At 48.5% G+C, this 20,218-nt stretch overlaps 1 protein-coding gene across 8 annotated transcripts in view; it reads right to left on the bottom strand.

Annotated features, from left to right (window-relative positions):
- Positions 1 to 20,218, bottom strand: part of CAMTA1 (calmodulin binding transcription activator 1) — a 223,855-nt gene that overhangs the window by 172,337 nt on the left and 31,300 nt on the right. For all 8 annotated transcript variants that reach the window (XM_057410214.1, XM_057410219.1, XM_057410218.1 and 5 more), the window contains exon 3: positions 4,991 to 5,058. In XM_057410214.1, coding sequence (XP_057266197.1) covers positions 4,991 to 5,058 — 68 coding nt within the window. The remainder of the gene's footprint in view (positions 1 to 4,990; positions 5,059 to 20,218) is intronic.

Genomic DNA, 20,218 nt, shown 5'->3' with positions numbered 1-20,218 from the left:
CATGGCAAAGTCAGAGCCTGGTGACCACACAAGGTGGCTGTAGAGAAGTCAATGGGATGGAGGAGCCAACCTTCAGCATCCACACCAAGTGAATTCCATCCATAATGGAAATAGGGACATCTCATCCTGGTTGCCCAGTGCTGTCTTCCACACTGATGCAGCTCTCCTAAGCCATGGGTTACATATAGAGGGAAACCAGCTCTCCAGTAGCACCAGCCTGTACCTGCTGCCCAGCCTGGACCAGCCATGGGAAGGGTTCACATGAAATACTTTAAGACCATTGACTGCTCTGGGACAGGCATCCTGATGGCTCCCATTAGGTCACATTAGAACAAACGGGGTGAGCTGTTAAAGGAATTTATTATTGGCATCTCAACACCCCTGGACCACAGCAGATGAAAATCTATATGAATCAATGCCTCTTAAAACCATCTCTGTACTGTTTATCCTCTTCAGGGGAAAACAAGACAAAAAATAGAGTAGGAAATACTGAGAGCAGCGAGAAGAAAGTGTTGAGAGTCATGAAATCTGTAAAGTGTAAAGAGAGATGTGCCACATTTAGCAGGGATTATGTCAAGCAGCATTCTAAGCCAGGAAGAGCTGACAGCACACACATTGCCTTTGATGAAGGAAAAGCAGGTCACAGCCACCCCAGCCGTGTGAACAGGGATTCCAGCAGCAGCAACGACAGCAAACCCCCCATTGCAGCACTGTGCATGGGGAGGGTTATGGTCCTGGGCCCCATGGACAGGAGGAGCTATGTAAGGCAGCAGGACCCTCACCTCTAAACAAAGTCTCCAGTATTTCTATTTGCTCCAGGCAGTCGCCTATCCACGACCTTCGGCTCACAGGATCTGCTCCTCAACGCAAGAGCCTCTGGCTCGTCCCCCAAGTGCCAAGGCACACCGGGAGCAGCAGGTACCCAGGCAGCAGGATGGCTCCTGCACAGAGCCTGTTGGGAGCTGCTTGCCACGTAACACAGGGAATCAAGCCCAAAGCACAACTGTTTTCAGCCTTCATTTAAACCCAGTGTTAGTTTACCTCACCTTAATGGCATAGGAAATGGAAATTCCTTTCATAAAATAAGTGATGAATATTTATCACCCTATTTTTTACCTGAAAATGGAATAATCCAATTAATTTTGCTATTAATTATTTAATAAAATTTATATACTGCAAGGTCCTAACTTGTCTTTAGGAAGCCCCTGATAAAGATAGCCAAGATAAATGGCGGTGCTTAGGCTGGACCGATGGACAGGTCAGAAGCAGGGTGTGCTCCACGGGCAATGGGATGGCGAGGAGCTGAGGTGACAGCTCATCCTGCCCCTCACCATGGAGCTCCCCTGTGTCAGAGGGACCAGTCAATGCTGACCCCATCCCATCACGGCAGGGTCAGGCTCGGAGCAGGACTCAGACTCACTGCACACAATGATGCTCTCCCGGGAGCCAGGCGCGTTTCTTCTCACTGTCACATCCCCCCGGGCAGCTCTGCTGAAGCAGTAACTACATTAGGTTTTCCTGCCCTGCTCCCTCTAAATCTCATTGTGGGTCGGTGCCCTTCGCTCCAGCCTCGGAGCGAGCCCATATTTAACTGAACAAATCCAATTTCTCTGGAAATTTCAAAACTCTGGAGCCAGCAAAAAAAAAAAAAAAAAAAAAAAAAAATCACTAGAAAAGTAACAGAGGAACACAGCGATTGTTGTGAGTGCATTTTCCATCAGGAAAAGTGATTTCTAACCAGTCTAATGTAATCTGCATCCCCTGTTCTTGCGACCAGCATCAGCAGAAGTTGAGATGACTGAGCGGTGGAACAGCCCTGTCCCAGGACATCATGTCTATGATGGCAGCAAGATGGGTCACCGATTCATCTAGTTTCTGCTACCTTGGCACGTCCTTGGGACTTGAGCTGGGTGCAGTTTTCCCTAAGTCACCATAGGGCTGCAGTGACCCTCTGCAGTCCATGCCTGCTATTCCCTGGAGCAAGGGAACAGCACTTCCCACTGCACCCAGTCACACAGAGCTCAGATGGTTCTTGCTGCTGTCACTGTTACGCACCAGGACAACTCCCTGATTTCTTGGGTTAGGATTTATCAGTGGGAAACCTTCCTGCACCTGCTGTCCCTGCCCATCACACCAAAAGCAACCCTTGCTTTCCCAAAGTCGGGAGAAGGGGAATGAAAACGCTAAAAGTAACGCAGTGGGTAGCAGAAGTGAAACCAAACTGCACTGTCAGGATGTGTCTGGGGTATGTAAATCACTATCGATCTGAAGGGGCAGGCTGCCACCAACTCGGACTTGCAGAAATATTAATCACTGCCAAGTCTCACTGCCTAGAAACAGCATTTGGGCTCTTTCCGGGCTGAAAATCCCTCACCTGGGAATTCCCCCAGCCGCTCTGTGTATCAGTACAAGTGATGGCTTATCACGGCGTCAGCATCCCAAAGCACTTCCCAAGAAACATCTCCCTTCAGGGCTTTGAGGAAGGAAACGAGAGCCTGGTACCCGCTTCTGGCCCAAACACCTCTGCTTTTGCTGTACATGCAGCAGGAATGTAACTGCAAAGCAGCAAGCTGCATAAACACATCTGAACTGCATTCCCAGCTGGAAAACTAACCTGGCAGCTTCTGGGCACGGCCATGCTTTCTGTTGCTGATCCCCACTCGTGAAACACAACAGGTAAAGCTACACCAGGTCACTCATGTTTAGCATTAAAATACTCTAAAATGAGAATTACAGAAGGCACTTGGAAACAGGCAGCAAAGTATCTTCATCTAGCACAGTGTTAGGGGACTAAAAGCCAGCTTTGTCATTGAAATTTCAATGGAAACAACAATTAAGTTCTACTTGATACACAAATGTCAAGCGACTTGGGTTTGGTCGTCACAGTTTGCATTTAAGTTGGAAATGTCAGAGCCTGCACCAGCAGAACGCTTCCCACCCCCCTCCACCACTGCAGCCAGCAACCAAACACCATTCCAAGGAAGCATCGAGGTCGGCGTCTCGCGAAGGATGCTTGGTAATTCATGCTGGTAAACTGGAGCACTCAAAGCCTGTTGTAAATAACACCCCAGTACATTTAGATCAGCACATTTTACCAATGAGAGTCATTCCAAACGAAGCTTCCCAAAAAAAGCCATTCTGGAGACTGCCAAAATCCTCCTCATAGCTTCTCTACTGCCACCACAATGGCATCATAGGAGGGCTCCTCCTCCAGCCATGGTCAAAGCAACCCCCGCCCTGTCCTGTGTCATGAACATGGGAACTTCTCTATGGGCCATCACCAACGCCCATCACTGGCCAACAGCACCAGCCACTCCGAACCTACCACAGTGGTCCTCGATCCCCACTGTGCTCCATCACCTCACTAAGGAAAACTCCACGTGTCAGGGTGCGATTCACCTCTACTCATTTCTGAGCTGAATTAACAGCAGCAAACAAACCAGGGAGTGCTCCAGCCCAGTGCTGCAGCGACAGCATCAATTCTGCGCCACCTCAGTGTATGAACTCAGCATGTAACTCTCCCACTTGATTTTTATATTTAAAAAAAAAGGCAGAAAAGACCCAAGTCCACAATTTAAGAAGGTCCTTGAAGAGCTGTTACAACCCTCCTTCTCCTGGGACATCCCCTCCAAGTGTGAACACACAGGGGAAGGTATTGTAATATTCATCAGAAAATTACTTTCATGCCTTGCCTTTAGCAAACCAAACTCTTAAAACCGTAAGGTGCTGCTACAAACACATGTATAATCTCATGTTTAATGACACCGTGTATATCCAGACTGGTTCATCTCTTCTCTGACCTCTTAACAGGCTTCGATGGCAAAAGGTCAGCAAGAAATTGCACTGCATTAATTCTGAAGTTTGGGATTATCAGGTCAGATAAAAGCCTTCTCTAATCTTTATCAAACTACCTGCTGCCCTGCACCAAAAGGGGCAATGGAACACGGCACATATGCACTCACCAAAGGGAGACTCACAGCTTTCCATCAGTGGGAAAGGTAGACCCCAAGGGCCCTTCACCCACCCCCTCCTCCTCCACCTCCATCCTCTCCTCTCCGGGAGTCAGGAAATACTCAGGGAATTAACCCACACCATCCATGAGGTGCAACATCATTCCTTGTGCCTCACTGGAATTTCTGCCCCTGCTGATGACAGAGGGAGGTGATGCCAAGCCCAGCAACAGGCTGTCGGGATGCCTCTGGCACTGCATCCCTGCAGCGGATGGCGATGGGATGCAGGATGTTAGAGGCTTTTCTCCCCCCTTGGTGCTAAGCAGGCTCAACAGTGACCTCAACCTGCTCAACAGGCACGGGGCAGGTTGGGAAAAAGAAGAAAAGGAAAAACCCCTCAATACTGGAAAGGCAGGGTTGGTTTTTGTAACGTACGGAAACGCCGGGAGCCCGAGCACAGCCGGAACAGCAGGAAAACATCTGCAGGCAAAACTTCACGTCTGGGGTCCCAGGGGAGCACAGGAGTTAAACATTTATGGCAGCGCAAAGAAGACATGACATTTACTGAATAATAAACTGCAAACATGTCTGTTAATGCGGCTTTTTGGGATCTCCTCGCCATCAAACACTTAACCCCAGCAAGAGAAACACCAAAAGGCAAACAATCCCCGCAACTGCATGTTAAGCAGCAGAGCACACGGAGGGCTCTGCGCCTCTTCATTTATGTCGAGTTGGAGCCTGCAGGGAGCTCTCGGGATAAGCAGCCTGCAACCTCGCTCAGAGGCCTCCGAGCCTGCGCAGCTGAGGGGTACAATTAAACCCTGAGCAACCAGGTGACAACTTTAACCTGTCAAGATTGCAGCTCTTCCACTTTTAATCAACCCGATTTCAGTCAATGAAACGCTCAGTAAGGCAATTAATGAGAGTCTGGCATCACCAGCCACTGAGCAATGAGTTTACACTCGGTGGCCAATGCACCAAGGAGCAAGTCAAGTCACCAGCGAGAATAAGCCAATGGGCTGAAGCATGAGCAACGTTACCTTGTTTTAGGGGAGGTTGTTAGCCATTCTTCGTGCTTTTCAAACGTTATTAAATAAGCTGCAATTTCCTGAAAGAGAAACACAGAAAGAAAAGAGTCACTTGCATGGCCACGTTGGGAACGGGGAAGTTTTATAACAGTTCTATAACACAGACAAGGAGCTGTAGGTCAGCAGCTTAAGTCAGGTTCTGGTATGGCATGCTCGGGCAAGGCTCGTGTTCACACCATCAAAGCCAGACTGAAGTAATGTAATGAAGGCAAGGAAAAGCATCAGCATCTTCCAGCACAGACAGCTGCTGGTAACTGCGGTGACCACCGAGCACCCGGTGGCACGTCGGGAGGCAAAGGGGAGGGCAGTGCCACCAGGAAGGGGAATTAAATATTTATAAATAGAACAGCATCACTGCAGAGAATTACTGAATTATTAATGGTTGCCATAAAAAGGCAGCGGGTGACATCAACATAAGTCATCGCTCCCACTCGCAGGAATGATACGGGCGATTACTTCCAGATCAGGACCGATATGTTTGCAGGAAATTATTGGTGCTGGTGAGATAATTCACACTGGTGCTTGTACACAGGCCTGAGGAGCCGGGGGTGGCTGTGCCTCGCTTCCATGGGTCAAACCCAGAGCAGCTGTGGGGCAAGCAACAAGACCAGGGACTAGAAACCATCCACAACCATGCCACTGCTGTCGTCACCAGCAACATCCCAACACCTGGTGATGGCAAAGAACCCCCAGGGCTGAAGTCCACAGGCTGCTGGAAACAAACTTCCCCCCTCTCCCAAAGAGACACTGAGGAATAAGTAGGGGTTTGATGGTTCTCTGCCAAAAACTGCCTCCCAGTTGGGTCCAGAGTCTCCCTCTCAGAGACCTGTGACAGCCAGAGCGATGCAGGAAGGTCAGGGAAGCGGCCTCAGATTAGACCCCAAACCCATGTTTGGTTTAATCTCCAGTGCTGCCGCACACAGGCTGCACCACCATGAAGGTATCACACAAGAAATGGGTCTTTTGACCAGGAGATGAATTTTTTTGCCTTTTCTGTTTAAAACGAAGACAGATCTATATAAGGGTTGTAGCTGTATAGTACCAAAGCTAAAAAAATCCACAATGCTCTCCAACCAGCTGGCCCAAGCATCTGCTAGAGCCACAAAATGCAATTATACTACTCCCAAACGAGACGTAAAAATATCTTGTTTCCAATACTCTTGGTTTTAAGACTCATACTTAATGTCCTCTGGGTATTGCAGCGGTGCCAGATCTCCGTGTTATGTACTTTATTAGAGTTGTGTGAATGTCATATTAATGACTCCTGACCAACATGTTTACACTGCAAATAAATTCTCCCACAATCCACCGCCGCATCCCTTCTTTCCCAAGCCCGACTCCGCAGTTTTAAGTGATGACTGCAGCAGCAGATGATGGGAATGGCACTGCTTCTGCGGGAGCCAGGAGGAGCAGCACTGACACCAAGCTCCAAACCCACCTCTTTATAACCTCTGGCTAATTCCAGTGTAAAATTCACTATTGAAAGGCCCTGGTGCAGCCCTCCACAGGGCCATCAGCACGGCTCTGCACTCACAACCTTGCAGAGAACCCGCCAAGCCTTGTGCTTCAACAGGAGCCACAGTTCAACCAGACACATGTGCTGAAGTTTGGACACTACACGGCTAAGAAAGTCTGGCCCCAGACTTCCACTGCTCCCTACACAAGCCATCGATGCTCCATGAGCCTAGCTTGATGCAGGGTGCGAGTTGTAGGAGCCAACCACTGATTTTATGCATGCATATATATATATATAAATAAAACACTCCGAAACTAAAATCCTTCAGGAAATATAAACCGAGATCCCTGGGTTCTTCCCTCGGAGCCAGTACAGTATTTTCCACCAAATGTGCTGTGGTCTGCAGAATTTTACTCCCATCCCACGTTATGTCTGTTACAAATCTGCATCATCTCAGACCTTACAGCTCCAGAGATACCAAGAGATGAGCCCCAGTGGGTGCGGGTCAGATTAGTGCAGGATTTTGCCTCTTCCTATGAAAAACCAACCTGCCATAATGGAATAAAGCAACTTTTAACTTTCATGGCTGAATAAGCATCTCGCTATAGGACAGAAACCTAAAGTACTTCAGGTGAACAAACGTCAGTCTCACCCAAGGCTTGTTCCTTCTATTCCTTCCAGCTGGCCTATGCCCTGCATGCTCGAGATGGCCATCCATCCATCCATCCCAAAACTATCCCAGAGGGAGGAGCTGCAGTAGCTGGAGACAGAACCTTTGTTTCCATGCTGCTGTCCTGGGCCTGCCCAGCAGATCTGGGCAGACTAAAGGATAAGGTGCAGATCAATGCTGTGGGCACACAACAACCCATCAAACACATGAGTGTTCCTGTGATGCCTGCCAGCTCCCAGCCCTGCTCCCATAGCACAGAGCCAGCCAGACTCCACACTGGATCTTCTGACAACTCAAAACATATAATTCAATTCTTCTAACAGGCTAAAAGAAGGATCCACATCAACTAGGATAGGAGCTCCCCTAGGCTTTCTGCTTAATGATATATTACAGCCTGATTTCCCTCCTCCAGAGGAAATACCTTGGATAACAAGGAACATGTAGCTCACAGCAGCACTATAAATTAACACGCACAGCAGAAAGACAGCGAATCTTGCCGCTGCCTCCCCTGCCCCGAGTGCTCGCAATTACAAGGACTGGCACACAAATAAGGGAAAAGAGACACAAAAAGCCAAGGAAACCCACCCATCACTTGCTGGCCCTGTCTGCAATGCTGGGACCCAGAGCACCAATCGCATCCTTCAACACGAGGAGGAACCAGCACGCTCAGCATCACAAGCTGGTGTGAGGAGAGCAGCCCTATGCCACGCAGGGATAACAACAGAGATGTCTGGTTGCAGTTTGACACCGTGTGCCAGCTTCTGTCACTATATGAGCACCAAGGCTCAGGGAGAACAAGAAATCTCCCGTCTGCCACCTCATACCAGAGCAGAACAGATGACACAGTGATGCTCAGCAGTGCTCACACGCACATGGACAGAGTCAGGCAAAAAGATGAGTTTGGAGGACAGGCACAACCTGGGCACCAGGGTGAGCCCCAAACTGGTCATGCACAGGGAACTGTTGGGTCTCTAAGGGAGAGATCGGAGGGCACAAGAAGCAGAAGAGCTTTGGATGGAGAAAGCCCGTCTTTGTGGAGGACGCACTGGGGAAGGCTTCCCTGCCGTCAGCAGCAACCCCATCTAAATCCTGTTCACTCCATGCTCTGCTTTCTGTAACTACATGGCTTTGTGTCCATCGCCCAGGACAGTCCCAGCAAATCACAGAATCCAGGGTTGGCAGCAACAGCTGGGTACCACATGCGTCGCAGCGGATGCTCCCAGGTCAGAGGCCAAAGGAGATGGTTTTGGGGAAGAGATGATGGGGGCTGGACTGGATGACCTTTGAAGGTCCCTTCCAACCCAAACTATTCCATGATTCTATGACACAGACACATGTCATAAATCTCAGCAAAGCCCAAACCAAGTAGCTCAAGTTATTAAAAAAAGCTATTTTTGTTTCAAATCCATTGGCGAGGTGAGGAAAGCACAACCTGAGAGATGTCAAATACACAGATGAGGTTACTGAGGAGCCCTGAAAGCAGTGCAGGAGGAGCTGCAAACAGGAGTGCTGCGCCCCGAGCAGCCCAGCTCTGGAACCCATCTTCCCAAACCCCACATCCCACCTAGCTCCTGCCTGTACATAATTCCTACAGAGTTTTTGCTATATGTAGACTGGAAAAGTAAACCTGAAGGGCCCAGAAGAGAGCAGTCGGAGCAATGCTGGTGTTTTATCTGCAAGAGATGCTCTCTGAAGGCATCTGCCTGTCTGCTCACAAAAGGCCGGTGCTCATCAGCCACTCGGGGCATGTACCCCCCTGTCACACCAACACCTTTCTTCCTTTTGAATAGGGAAGCAGAAATAGATTTATCACTAGAAGACACAAAGTCATTAAATAATTAAAACCAAAACTATAGGCACAATAAAAGCCCTCTGATAAAAACCCTGCATTTTAATGTGCGTTAATTCTCCTAATGATTCTCTGTGTGTCTTAGAGGGTCAAGTCAATGTCTTCACCAAAACATTCAATTACATCCCATTCATCCTATCTTTGGAGAGAGCCTATTGTTTGCTTTTGTCTCCTATCAAACCCTTTTTGCTTTGCTTCTTGCCCGAGATTACAAACAAAAGGCAGCGTGGCACCAGCAAGGTCAGATGAGACAGCGCCATGCTGCGAGCCCCAGCGCCGTCCTCGCCTCTGCTCTGTCATTATAAAGCGGCTGAAGGAAATGAAAGGACACGCTCGCTCCCCACAAACACCCTCCCACCAGCAAGTCCCAGAGGCACTGTCAGGGCACGTGGCACCCAGTGCCCAAGACCACCCAGGAGCATCTCTGTGCACAAGGGCACCAGCCCCTTGGTCATGAGGTCTCACCCAGCCCCGCATCCCTTCTGAGCCTGCCTTTGGAAACGACGTCAGCAAGTAATGCTTTAAAGTGAAAAGTGAACGGGATGAGCTTTATGGTCCCTTCCGACCCAAACTGTTCTATGGAATACCGAAAGCTGTGCGCATCCAGCTCTGCTTCTGACCGTGCCCGCCGATTGCACGGTTAGGCTCAGAGCAGGGCTTTCCCACCTAAAGCAGAGCCTGCAGGACTGAGCCCTACATTCAGAGCTTTAACAAGGGAAATAGGTTTAATTTTTTAATTTGATCAGCTAATGAAAGCACCCTGTAAAGCAATTAGGTATTTTAAGATTCAGATCATGTGAGTTATGTTTCATCCTAAGCTTGGCCATATAATTCAGTGGTTTAATTTATACCCTGTTGCTTGGGCTGACAGCATTTTATATAAATGAACATTTGTTTTTGTTTTGCATTCCCCTGTTTAAGATTATTAAGTCTGCACGCAAAGAGCCATCAACTGCAAATCCACATTAACTGTGTTAGACAGGACACTAGTGGGCTACAGCGTCTCTAGACGTGCCACTCGTGACGGCTCCATCGCTCTTCCTCCAGTTTCACCCCAGCAGCCCTCACACTGTTAATCACAAGATCCCAGACTGGTCTGGGTGGGAAGGGACCTTAAAGCTCATCCAGTTCCTAATGGACAGGGACCCCTTCCACTAGAGCAGCTTGCTCCAAGCCCCTGTGTCCAACCTGCCCTTGAACACTGCCGGGGATGGGGCAGCCACAGCTCCTCTGGGCACCCTGTGCCAGCGCCTCAGCACCCTCACAGGGAAGAGCTTCTGCCTGAGAGCTCATCTCAATGTAAGCCAGGTGTGAGGCAGGCAGGGGAAGGAGCTGCAGACGCTACCCGGGTGCTGTGCAGCACCAGCACCAGCTCCCACCCAGCGCTACGTGACTGCAGCTCCTCGGCCACTTCAATATTTAACCAGGGCAGCACCCGGAGCTGCAGCAGGGGTGACCTGATGTCACCTCCCGGGTCCCAGCTGCAGCGCAGGCAGCGGCAGGGAGCAGAGCGCTCAGCAGCACGCACTGCACAGCCGCTGTGTGATGTGTGTGTGTCTGCACGGACAGGCACTGGAGAGGACTCCAGCACCAGGCAGGAAATGGAGCCGTGCACAGGCATCCAACACCCAGTGGTGTCAGACAGAACCCTTACCACAACCCAAAGTGGCGGCTTAAGCCACTCTGGTCTCAAAGTAATAACATCATTACTTCAAAAAACAACAGTAAAGTCTGAATTTCAAGTTATTACTTTGAATTCTACACACCCAAATTAATCAGCTTGAAATATATGCATGTTCTAAGAGAAAACAGGAGAGTTTGTACGCGTCTCTGGATTTATACCACAGAGCTAATGCAGTTGTGATCTCTTAAGCAAGCATGGTTCATTCTCTGAGGATATCGTCGCGTCCTTGCTGCTGTAAGACAAATTCCAGCCCATTTCTTCCTCATCATCCTTCCGCTCCGAAATGAAAATACAAATTCATGTTGATTATGTAGCATCTCCTCAGCTGGGTTAAGCCATTTTCATTTTCCAGCTGCCCCCGCTCTCAAAGCCATTAATATTCTGATTATTCCAACTACAAACTGATCTGAAAGCCACACAGAGCAAGTTCTCCCTACCCCATTCAGCATCACTGGAACGAAACCTGCAAAACCATTCCATCTGTCTGGTTGTTTGGCCTTTTGCAGGCCATGCTTATTTTGGCCTCAAAGTGTTACCTCTCCTCACCTTCCTAAAGGTTGGTGTTGGGCTGCACAGCCCGCAGCTGACAAGGGGAAGAGAGCCAAATATTCCTAGCACCCTTAAGGGGCACAGATCTGCTTTGTCACAAGGTCCCTGCCTCACTGGGACTTGACCTTCACATCCTCAGAGCCAATGCAAATTCCTCCTCCGCAAAGGCACTATGGGAAACATGGATCCCTGCATCCCTCTGCTCCTCCCTCCCGGAGTGATGCTCTCACCCCGGGATACCCTTTGCCGTCAGCTGCCTGGTGGTACCTACACAAGGACACTGCTTCACCCTGTGCTCCAGCACCTCAGCTCCTGCAGCAAACGCTGGGGTTTAGATGCCCGTGCTCCTGCAGACAGAAACCCCACAAATCACCAGGATGCAGCAGCTCCCGAGCCATCACCGCTGGGGTCCCAGCTCATCGCCTGGCGAAGGGAAGGCTTTTCTTTATTCCTGGAGCAATAAGCCAAACCCCACTCCAGAAGGGTCTTAAAGGAGATTTATTCTGCAGAAGCCGTTTTAGAGCCTCTGAGTAGGCGAGAGCGATAAATATTCCAGCTTTCCCCAGTCCCCGCTGCTGCTGTGTGTCCCCCTGGGAAGCAGCAAAGCAAGAGCAGGGGGGAGAGGGAGGGAGGGATGGAGGAAGTACAAAGGGGGGAACAAAAGATCTGCTCCCAAAACCTGGGACTGGTGAACATGAGGATGCAGGGATGCAGGGGCAGAGCTCACCCCTACTGAAAGCGGTGCATGCTCACACGCAGAGGCACTTGAAAATGCCATTAAACAGCTTGAACCAGACCCCCTGGTCTATCACCCTAACGGATGGAGAACATGTGGGGGCCCAAAGCACTTCTTGCTTTGCCAGAGAGCAGCAGCAGGCTGCTGCCAGCTCCACCAGCATCACCCAGCAAAACACACCTCTGCAGGGTTTAAATCCTGCCAAAGAGGCTCAGTGGCAGCCCAGGGACCACTAATTGGCACCGCAGGAGAATAAAGCCACCGAGTGGAAAAGGCATTTGGCTGGGGAGCTGTGCGGCTGGATTGCAGGCGGTGGGATGTTTTCATTAACAACAGCGTCTCAGTAACCATCTGCTAAAGGTCCACGCTATTAATTTAACAGGAAAAAAAAATGGAATAGATTACTCTTACAGTTTTCAATTAAAGTACATGATGTCTTCAAACTGCAACCTTAATTAGACATTATAGGATGACATTTAGGAATCCTGAGCTCCCATCGCCGATCAAGGCATCTGAGTGAAGGCATTTTGCAGTAATGCCAGGGCAGCACCGGGCAGATTTGAGGTGTACAGATCTGCAAGGCTCAGCTCAGTTAAACCAAGGCATTCCTCACAGGTCAGCATGAGCTGAGCTCAAAGTGGCTAGTCCTGGTCACTCTTGAACTTCCATGAAGTAGCAGGTGGACACCTTCAATGCTTTACTTTCAAGGGTAAACCTGGTAGGAAGAAACTGAGTTGAGAAGTAGTTTTCTCTAAAACACATGGAAAGGAGAAGAAAACACCCAATCAAGCGAATAAGCAGCAGTTAACAGACACCAGAGTTAAATAGGACCTGCTTGGTAATTTCACCTGCCAAATACACACAGAAAACAGTAAACTGAACATGCCGTGGGTCTTTAACAGCAGGCCACCATTCTGCACACACTGAGCAATGGCTGTCCTGAACCACTCGCTCAGAACACCGTTAGATGCAAGTATCAGCAAAGTCAGACCTTGAGTCAGGCAGGGCCTAATGGGATTAGGATGGATTTTATCTTCCACTTAAGCCCCAAACTGAGGGAAAGTCAGTAAAACAGAGCAAAATTAAATAACACCCAATCTTCAGTTACTGGAAAATACCCACAGATCATTACATTATTATTTTATAATTCTTGCTTTTAAATGACCTTGGACTAAACCCACAACTTAAAGAAACACATGGACTATTGTCTTGCTGTCACTGCTGGCTTTAGTACTGCCAATGGGACTGCTCTTCTGTAGTCTGTCACGTATGCAATGGGATCAAAAAAGGAAAGCCAGTAAGATACATGTATCTATGATGCATAATTACAGCGTAATTACCAAAATCTCCACTTCTGCAGAGAGGAAAACCCATGGAGCCATTCCCATTACCTTCCATCCATGCCATACGAAGGCAATTCCATATCCTCAACCAAGACTGGCCAAGTCCAACTTCTCCAGCTCCAGTAAACAAGAGGGCTGAAGGATGCTGGTGGATTTTAAGCTGTCAGCATGTGGACTGCTGCTCTTAGGAGCACATTTTGGGGGAAAACCTTAGGGTTTGTTGCTTTGCAATCTGCTGCCACAATCGTTTGGCTGGGAACCGACAGGGATTTCCTCCTTTTGGGATTCAAAGAGTAAAACATGGACATAAAGTGAATAGCACTGGTCAGAGCAGGACACTCTGCCTGGGATTTGCAATTCTTCTTCTCTAACCTGCCACACGTGCAGCCCTAATCGCAGTCAGTGCCTATTGTCAGATGAGGTGAAAATACCAGCACCTTCTCCATCTGCCTCATCCTGCACTGAGCCCGCAGCAAACCCTTCCAAAGAACTGTGCAAGGTTCATTAAAAGGAAAATATCCAGGGTAATTGCCCCTTTCTGCATATTCCTCACTCCAATATTCTCTAACATAATAATGCTCCACATTCCTGCAGAACTGTCTTTTCAGCATGTTTTTGCATTATGCCTAATTTTGTAAGAGTTTTTCAGTCCCACATAACGACACAGTTCAATGCAGAACCAGATATAAATCTGGCTTAAGAGACTCTCAACAGGAATTCATTTAAAACTGTAAATGTTAAAAGATTCTGCCCCTGATTTATGGCATTTTCTTATTTCAAACAGGGAATTAAAATCCTTCTTAAAAGATACATCCTAAATCATGATAAAAGCTCTGCTCGAGTGACAATGCTGGTCAGAGCAAGAGCCACAAAGCACAGCAATCTGGAAAGAGCACTGCCTGGTACATTTTGCTTCCTCGGCAGGCGCTGTCCTGCGATGAACTCAGTCCCCATCTCTTAATCACTGCAAAATGGACTCCTGGATGCTGCTGCTTTCATGCCTCATCTCCCCCCTCCTGCCCTCCAAGTGTCAGCACCTCCCTTCTCCCAAAGATCTAGCTAAATAAAGGAGCTGCTTTACCTTAAATGATTAGTTAATGGGTTTATTCCATTAATATTAATACTAATAATTTATTAGTAGTGTTAATAATAATTTATTAGTAGTAGTATTATTGACAAAGCCTCTTCCAGCTCTCCAAGGCGCTCTGTAAATATCGCACAAGCATCATTGTGCAAACAACATTTAATCTTAAAAATGACCAATGCTACTCATTATTATCAGCCCTGTAATCGTCTTTAATGCCTCATACTTGTGAGCAGATGAGATCATACTGACCAAGCCTTGAGCATCACGGCCCCGTAACACACACAGTGGGGTTCATGAAGTTTATACAAAGGACCATTTAAAATGAAGCCATGCAGTGCATTGATGCAGTTCCCAAGTGGATTTTTAAGTATTCTAGACTCCAAAAGAACAGGGGCCTATGAGACTGACAGCTTTAGGTCATCCTTCCTAGATGTGCATCCACTCCATTACCAGGCACCAAGCTGCCCGTAAGAGTCTGTAACCTTGTACTGCTCCATTAAGTGTAAGAATCTAAATGGGAGAAGGACCAGCATCAAACACAGAGTAAACAAAGGCAGCCAGAAAGAAAGGTTATTCAAATATTGATATAATTAATTGCTCATTCCTCGCAGGCCACAGAGCCATTAGCAGAAGCCAAGGGCTCTGCGCTGTGCAGCCTCTGGAGATACAAAACACAGCACCCATTTGTTCATTAAAGCCTCTGTGGGTCACCCCAGCACTCAGACCCGAAAGCACTCCAGTTAACTGCAGTGATGAGGCTCTGAAATGCTGTTTCTATGTCCCACTTATCCCTCACAAATCTTCCCAGAGACAGTATAATGGAGTTTAAGGTCTTCTGCTGCCATTTCTCTTCATCACACAGCTGCGCGAGTAAAATCAAACACCAGCAGGTATTTGTTCTCTTCCCCAAACATCCGCCCAATTAATCCAGATAAACCTCAAACAAAACCTTGGGTGCCACTGGGATAAGAGAGACTTTTCGAGGTGCTTGCTGTCAGTACCTAGAACATTAGAAGTGATCCCATTACACAACACATTCCCAGCCCTCCCCATGGGGAGCAACCACAATAGCAAAGGGAAAAGAAAACCCAAAACAAATCAGAGGCAGAGCTCTGTTCCCAGGCTAGGTGAAGACCTGAGCCATTTGCACTACAGATCTGAGTGCCAGACACCCTTTCCTTCACAACTTAACTTCTTCCTCTTCCTTTTAACTGTTGTTTGACGTTCAGAAACAAAAGGGGTATTGGAACCCAGCTGCAGGTTCCAGTTCCCACTGGTGCTGATGGGTTTTGCTGGATCTTTCAATTGCAAGCTCTTTTCATCTGGTTCAGATTTCAGTAATTCCTTGCTTTTGAGAAAACACTTCAGGAGAAAAAGACACTTAAAATGACCAAAAATTACCACAAGAAAAGGACATTATTTGTGTGCCAAAAGCTGTTTACAGCTCTGAGGAGTGCCAGGGCCAGGATTTCCTGCATTTCTCCTGCAAAGGAGTTGAACCAGCAGGTTGGTGTAAACCCAGGGATGGTGCCCCTATCCCAGGGCACAGCATGGAACCCACATCACCACTGGGCTACCAGTGGCTGAGAAAACCACTGCCAGCTGTGCTTGTGCTTTATTACAGAGAGAGATGCTGAGAGCACGACTGACGTTTCCAAAGGTTAAGCATCACAGGCGGTTTCATGCTCTCTACATTTTAAAGTGGTTGCTTTCTGCTTTTCCTTAACATAAACTAGAACTAATCATAAACCCAAACCTCTGCGCCCGGGGTGGGAGCCCTCTGGGTCCATGTTCAGCCGGAGAAAGGAAAGAGGATGCAGGGGCTGGGGCAGGTGTTATTTTTAGCACGACAGCTATTTATGAGCTCCATTCCCAGAGGGAATTCAGTGAGGAAAAGGGATGCTGATGCGTTTCTTACTAAATATAGAAAGAGAGATGCACTGTACATAGCGCCGGCTCCCGCAAGGACACAGCCCGGGTGGGACCCACTGCCCCAACAGGGGCTGCATGCATGGAGCTGGGTGCTCAGTTCACTGCATTTTAACCTTGCAGCTCTTGGTGTCTGGAAAAGGCTTTTTAAAAGCAGCTCTTAGACCTAATTGGCTCCAATTTGAAGCCTTGATCCTGTAATGAATGGCTCCAGAAATCAAACAAAGCGTTTTCAACACAAATAAAATTGCCTGTTATGAAAGCAGAACGGGTTTAGGGTAATATTGACTTGAACATGCTGTCAAGGCAAATCAACAGCAGGGAGGAAAACAACCCTCCCTCTTTAAGGCAGTCTAAGACCAAATCCAGCCACTGAGAGGGGACCTCATCTGAGTCTGTGCTCTATGCCCCTAAATGAAACGGGGGCTCACTGTTAGCAGGCTCATTTCATAACTATTTAAAGATATATACCATTAAAAAAACATTATCTTGCTTAACAAAGACAGAGATGCATTTCAGAATTACCCTGTTCTCCATCTTTAAGCATTTAAAGATCTCACGAATGAGCTTTGACATCAAGGAGCTCCCAGCTAGATGGGGATGCCCTAACTCCTCCTATTCAGTCTTCAGCCCACATCCCTCATCCCTCAGTATTTACCAGGGAGCTGTGCTGCCCGGAGGACACCACTGTGGCTAGGCTGGCTCCTGCCTTTGCCTTCAGGCAGTCGTTTCCATGTGCTCGGTTCACAAGGGGGTCGGAAGTCGCCATTCCTCAATCCCCAGCCTGGAGCCGAGCGCCACCATGCAGACAGGCTGCAGCTATTTGCAGACACACAAGGAGTACATAGGAAGAGAAAAATTACATCCCAGGAAGTCAGATGGTGAGGATTCTCCTTCCACCTGGAATACTGCATCCAGAGAGGGGCTTTGGCCAAGGGCCTGGAGGGTCAGGACAAGAGGAACGGCTTTAACCTGCCAGAGGGGAGACCGAGATGAGCTCTTAGGCAGAAGCTCTTCCCTGTGAGGGTGCTGAGGCGCTGGCACAGGGTGCCCAGAGAAGCTGTGGCTGCCCCATCCCTGGCAGTGCTCAAGGCCAGGTTGGACACAGGGGCTTGGAGCAAGCTGCTCTGGTGGAAGGGGTCCCTGCTCATGGCATGGGGTTGGAACTGGGTGAGCTTTAAGGTCCCTTCCAACCCAAACCAGGCTGGGATTCTGTAACTCCCACCCACCAAGAGGTCCTGGACATGGGGAGGGCTGCCCTGGCAGACATGAGTGAGACCCACCATACAGATATGCTCCATCCTCCACCCCAAGGGCTGCCCCATGCAACAGCCTCTGGGTTCAGCTCCATCCCCATCCCAGCACTGCTGCCAAGGGGTCTGTGGGTTCACATTGAAGAATTCCCGTATGTTTCTCCCTGTTTCCCTCCCCGACGTGGAGTTACATTTGTCACACTCTGTATCCCCTCACTTAATGCATGCAAATTATGTTAAATATTTCATTCATTAAATGGCTCAAGTTATTACTGAATTGTACCTTAAGCTCTTCAGAAAGTTAACTCTTCTCACACTCCATCACTGGTGTGAAATAACCAACTTAAAGGGGCATTTCACAGTTTGTGCTAGACAACTTCTATTAGAAATCCCATCCCTTTCAGAGTTACTGTTTTAAGCACTTCTGTGACTTAAACTGTTGAGAGGGAATGATTTTATCCTGTTGCTAACTCTCACTGCACTCCTGGTGCGGAGTCCAACAACCTGCAAGGACCCAACCATAAATCCACTGGGAGAGAGCAGCGCTTTGAAAGCTGTTTTCTGAACAGCTAAGGGAGAGGAGGAAGGCACACGGATTTGAGAGCTTTTTGTACTTCTGTAACTCACAGGTAGCTTTGCTGTTTGAAAGGAAATAGCTCCTGCAATAGCCCCTAATGTGCCACGAGGCCTTTGGGAGTTTAATAAGAGTAATGTGGAGTGGCAGGATCCGTGAGCGGGCAGGAGGAATGGGGGGGGAAAGGTGCAATTACACGGGCAGCTCCAGCTATTTCCAGCCTCTCGGAAAGCCAAGGCAGCAGCGTCCTCGTCAGCGATGACAAGGTCATTACCAGCTCTAATGAAGGGAACAGGTCCTGGCTAACACACCGGCACAGTCTGGCAGCTCCCAGCCCCATGGATCACCTTCCTCGGGGTGAAGGCAGGACAAAACACACTGTGCTGCGTGCCCAAGGGGTGGTGACGCAGGAGTGCTCCGCACCGCTGCCTCCTCCCACCAGCACTTTCCTGTTCGCACGCTATGGGCAGCTCCAAGGGAAAACAGGGCTGGCTTCAACCCATCTTTTAACTGCCATGTGGCAGCTACATCTGTATGAACTTCCAGCCTCGGAGGAGATATAGCTGGTTAAAAATTCAAGCTGGAACAGCGCACAGACACCTAATGAAGCCCATGGCCAGTGACCCATGGAAAGGCAGCTCCATCCAGCATGGGACGCAGGTTTACAGCCTCAGCCATGCACAACAGACACAGCAACACCCTGCAACATCCATCTCAGCTGGGAAAAACCTCTCTGTTTCCAATGGAAATATGCAAACCAGGCTCTGCACTGTAAATCTTCCTTGCTGGCGCTAAGGAGATAAGTAGGACCTATTAACCTCCCATGTTATTTCCAACTTCATTACTGGAGCTGACACGACGAGAGCGCACGGTGACGGCTCTTTTTGGCAGAGTGCATGTAAATCGCTTTCCCAAAGGAAATTACTTCTCTGGGCTGAATGTTATTAATCCAAGTTCTCCCTTAGTCAAATTGTTGCCTGTAATAAATATGGAACAGGTTGCTATGCTCATCTCTGAGGGCATCCCAATCCAGCTGCAGGTTTCCCCCTCATGTGAAACCTTTACGCTCCATGAGAGCATCCTTCACCCGAGGATGGGGACCGTCCACCCTGGTATCACCCTGTGCTTGAGAGCCCCACGACTGCAGCTTGAAATTGTATTTTGATGGTGTGGAGGGCTCCAGCAGCAAAACTGCATGAGGAGCAAGCCAGCGCAGGCAAGCCTGGGGAAGAGACATGAGGCATGTCCTTAACCCGCACCATGATGTAGTGGCCTTCCACAGCACCAGCTTCCATGGCTGGTGCATCATTTGTGTCAGCTTTGGCACCATTAAAGCAGCACAACTTCCAAGGTTTCAGAGTTTATGCTCTTTCCCAGTGGATAAACACTGGCATCCTCCTCATGGAACTAGAAAAATCCCGGGGTTTACTCACTAACTGATCAGAAAACCCCATAAAAACCAGATCAAAACCCAATCTGAACTTTGCCAAAGATGTGCCCAGAAAAACAGAAATTTCACATCTTAAATTCTTGGAGGAACTATAAATTAGGAGAATTCTATTTGCAAGTTATGCCTTTGTTTTATTGAGAACCAGCTTATCACCAATAAAGATTTTCACTAAAAATACTCCCCAGACACCTGGTTTTTCCTGCCTTTCCCACAAAGGGCACACAATCTCTCCTGCTCAAAGGTACGGAGCGGGTTCGGAGCGCTATAAATGCAGCGGTACAGAAAGCCCTTCTCCTCATTTGTTAGCCAGCCGAGTGTGAAAATGTTAATGAAGGCAGCAGAAACCATCTACAGGAAGCTCACCATTAAGATTTCCTTCGCATCCCACAGCCCTGCTCACACACAGCCCCCTGTGCATCAGCCTTTCCACCCAATCACAGCCATAACTGCCATGCTCTGTCCAGCCACCCTCATTCGGTGGCCCTGATGGGGGAAATCCCTGTCATTCCATTAACTCCAACTTTTATTACATGTATTCCTAACAGAAAAGAAATGCAGAGGGATTTTCAGTGTGTATCTACTCCCCTAAATGAGTATTCT

Source organism: Pezoporus wallicus, unplaced genomic scaffold (genome assembly GCF_028554395.1).
Source record: "Pezoporus wallicus isolate ANWC-B61680 ecotype Strahan unplaced genomic scaffold, APGP_CSIRO_Pwel_v1 contig_14862, whole genome shotgun sequence".
Classification (NCBI taxonomy): domain Eukaryota; kingdom Metazoa; phylum Chordata; class Aves; order Psittaciformes; family Psittacidae; genus Pezoporus; species Pezoporus wallicus.
This window is presented reverse-complemented; position numbering and strand designations above follow the sequence as displayed.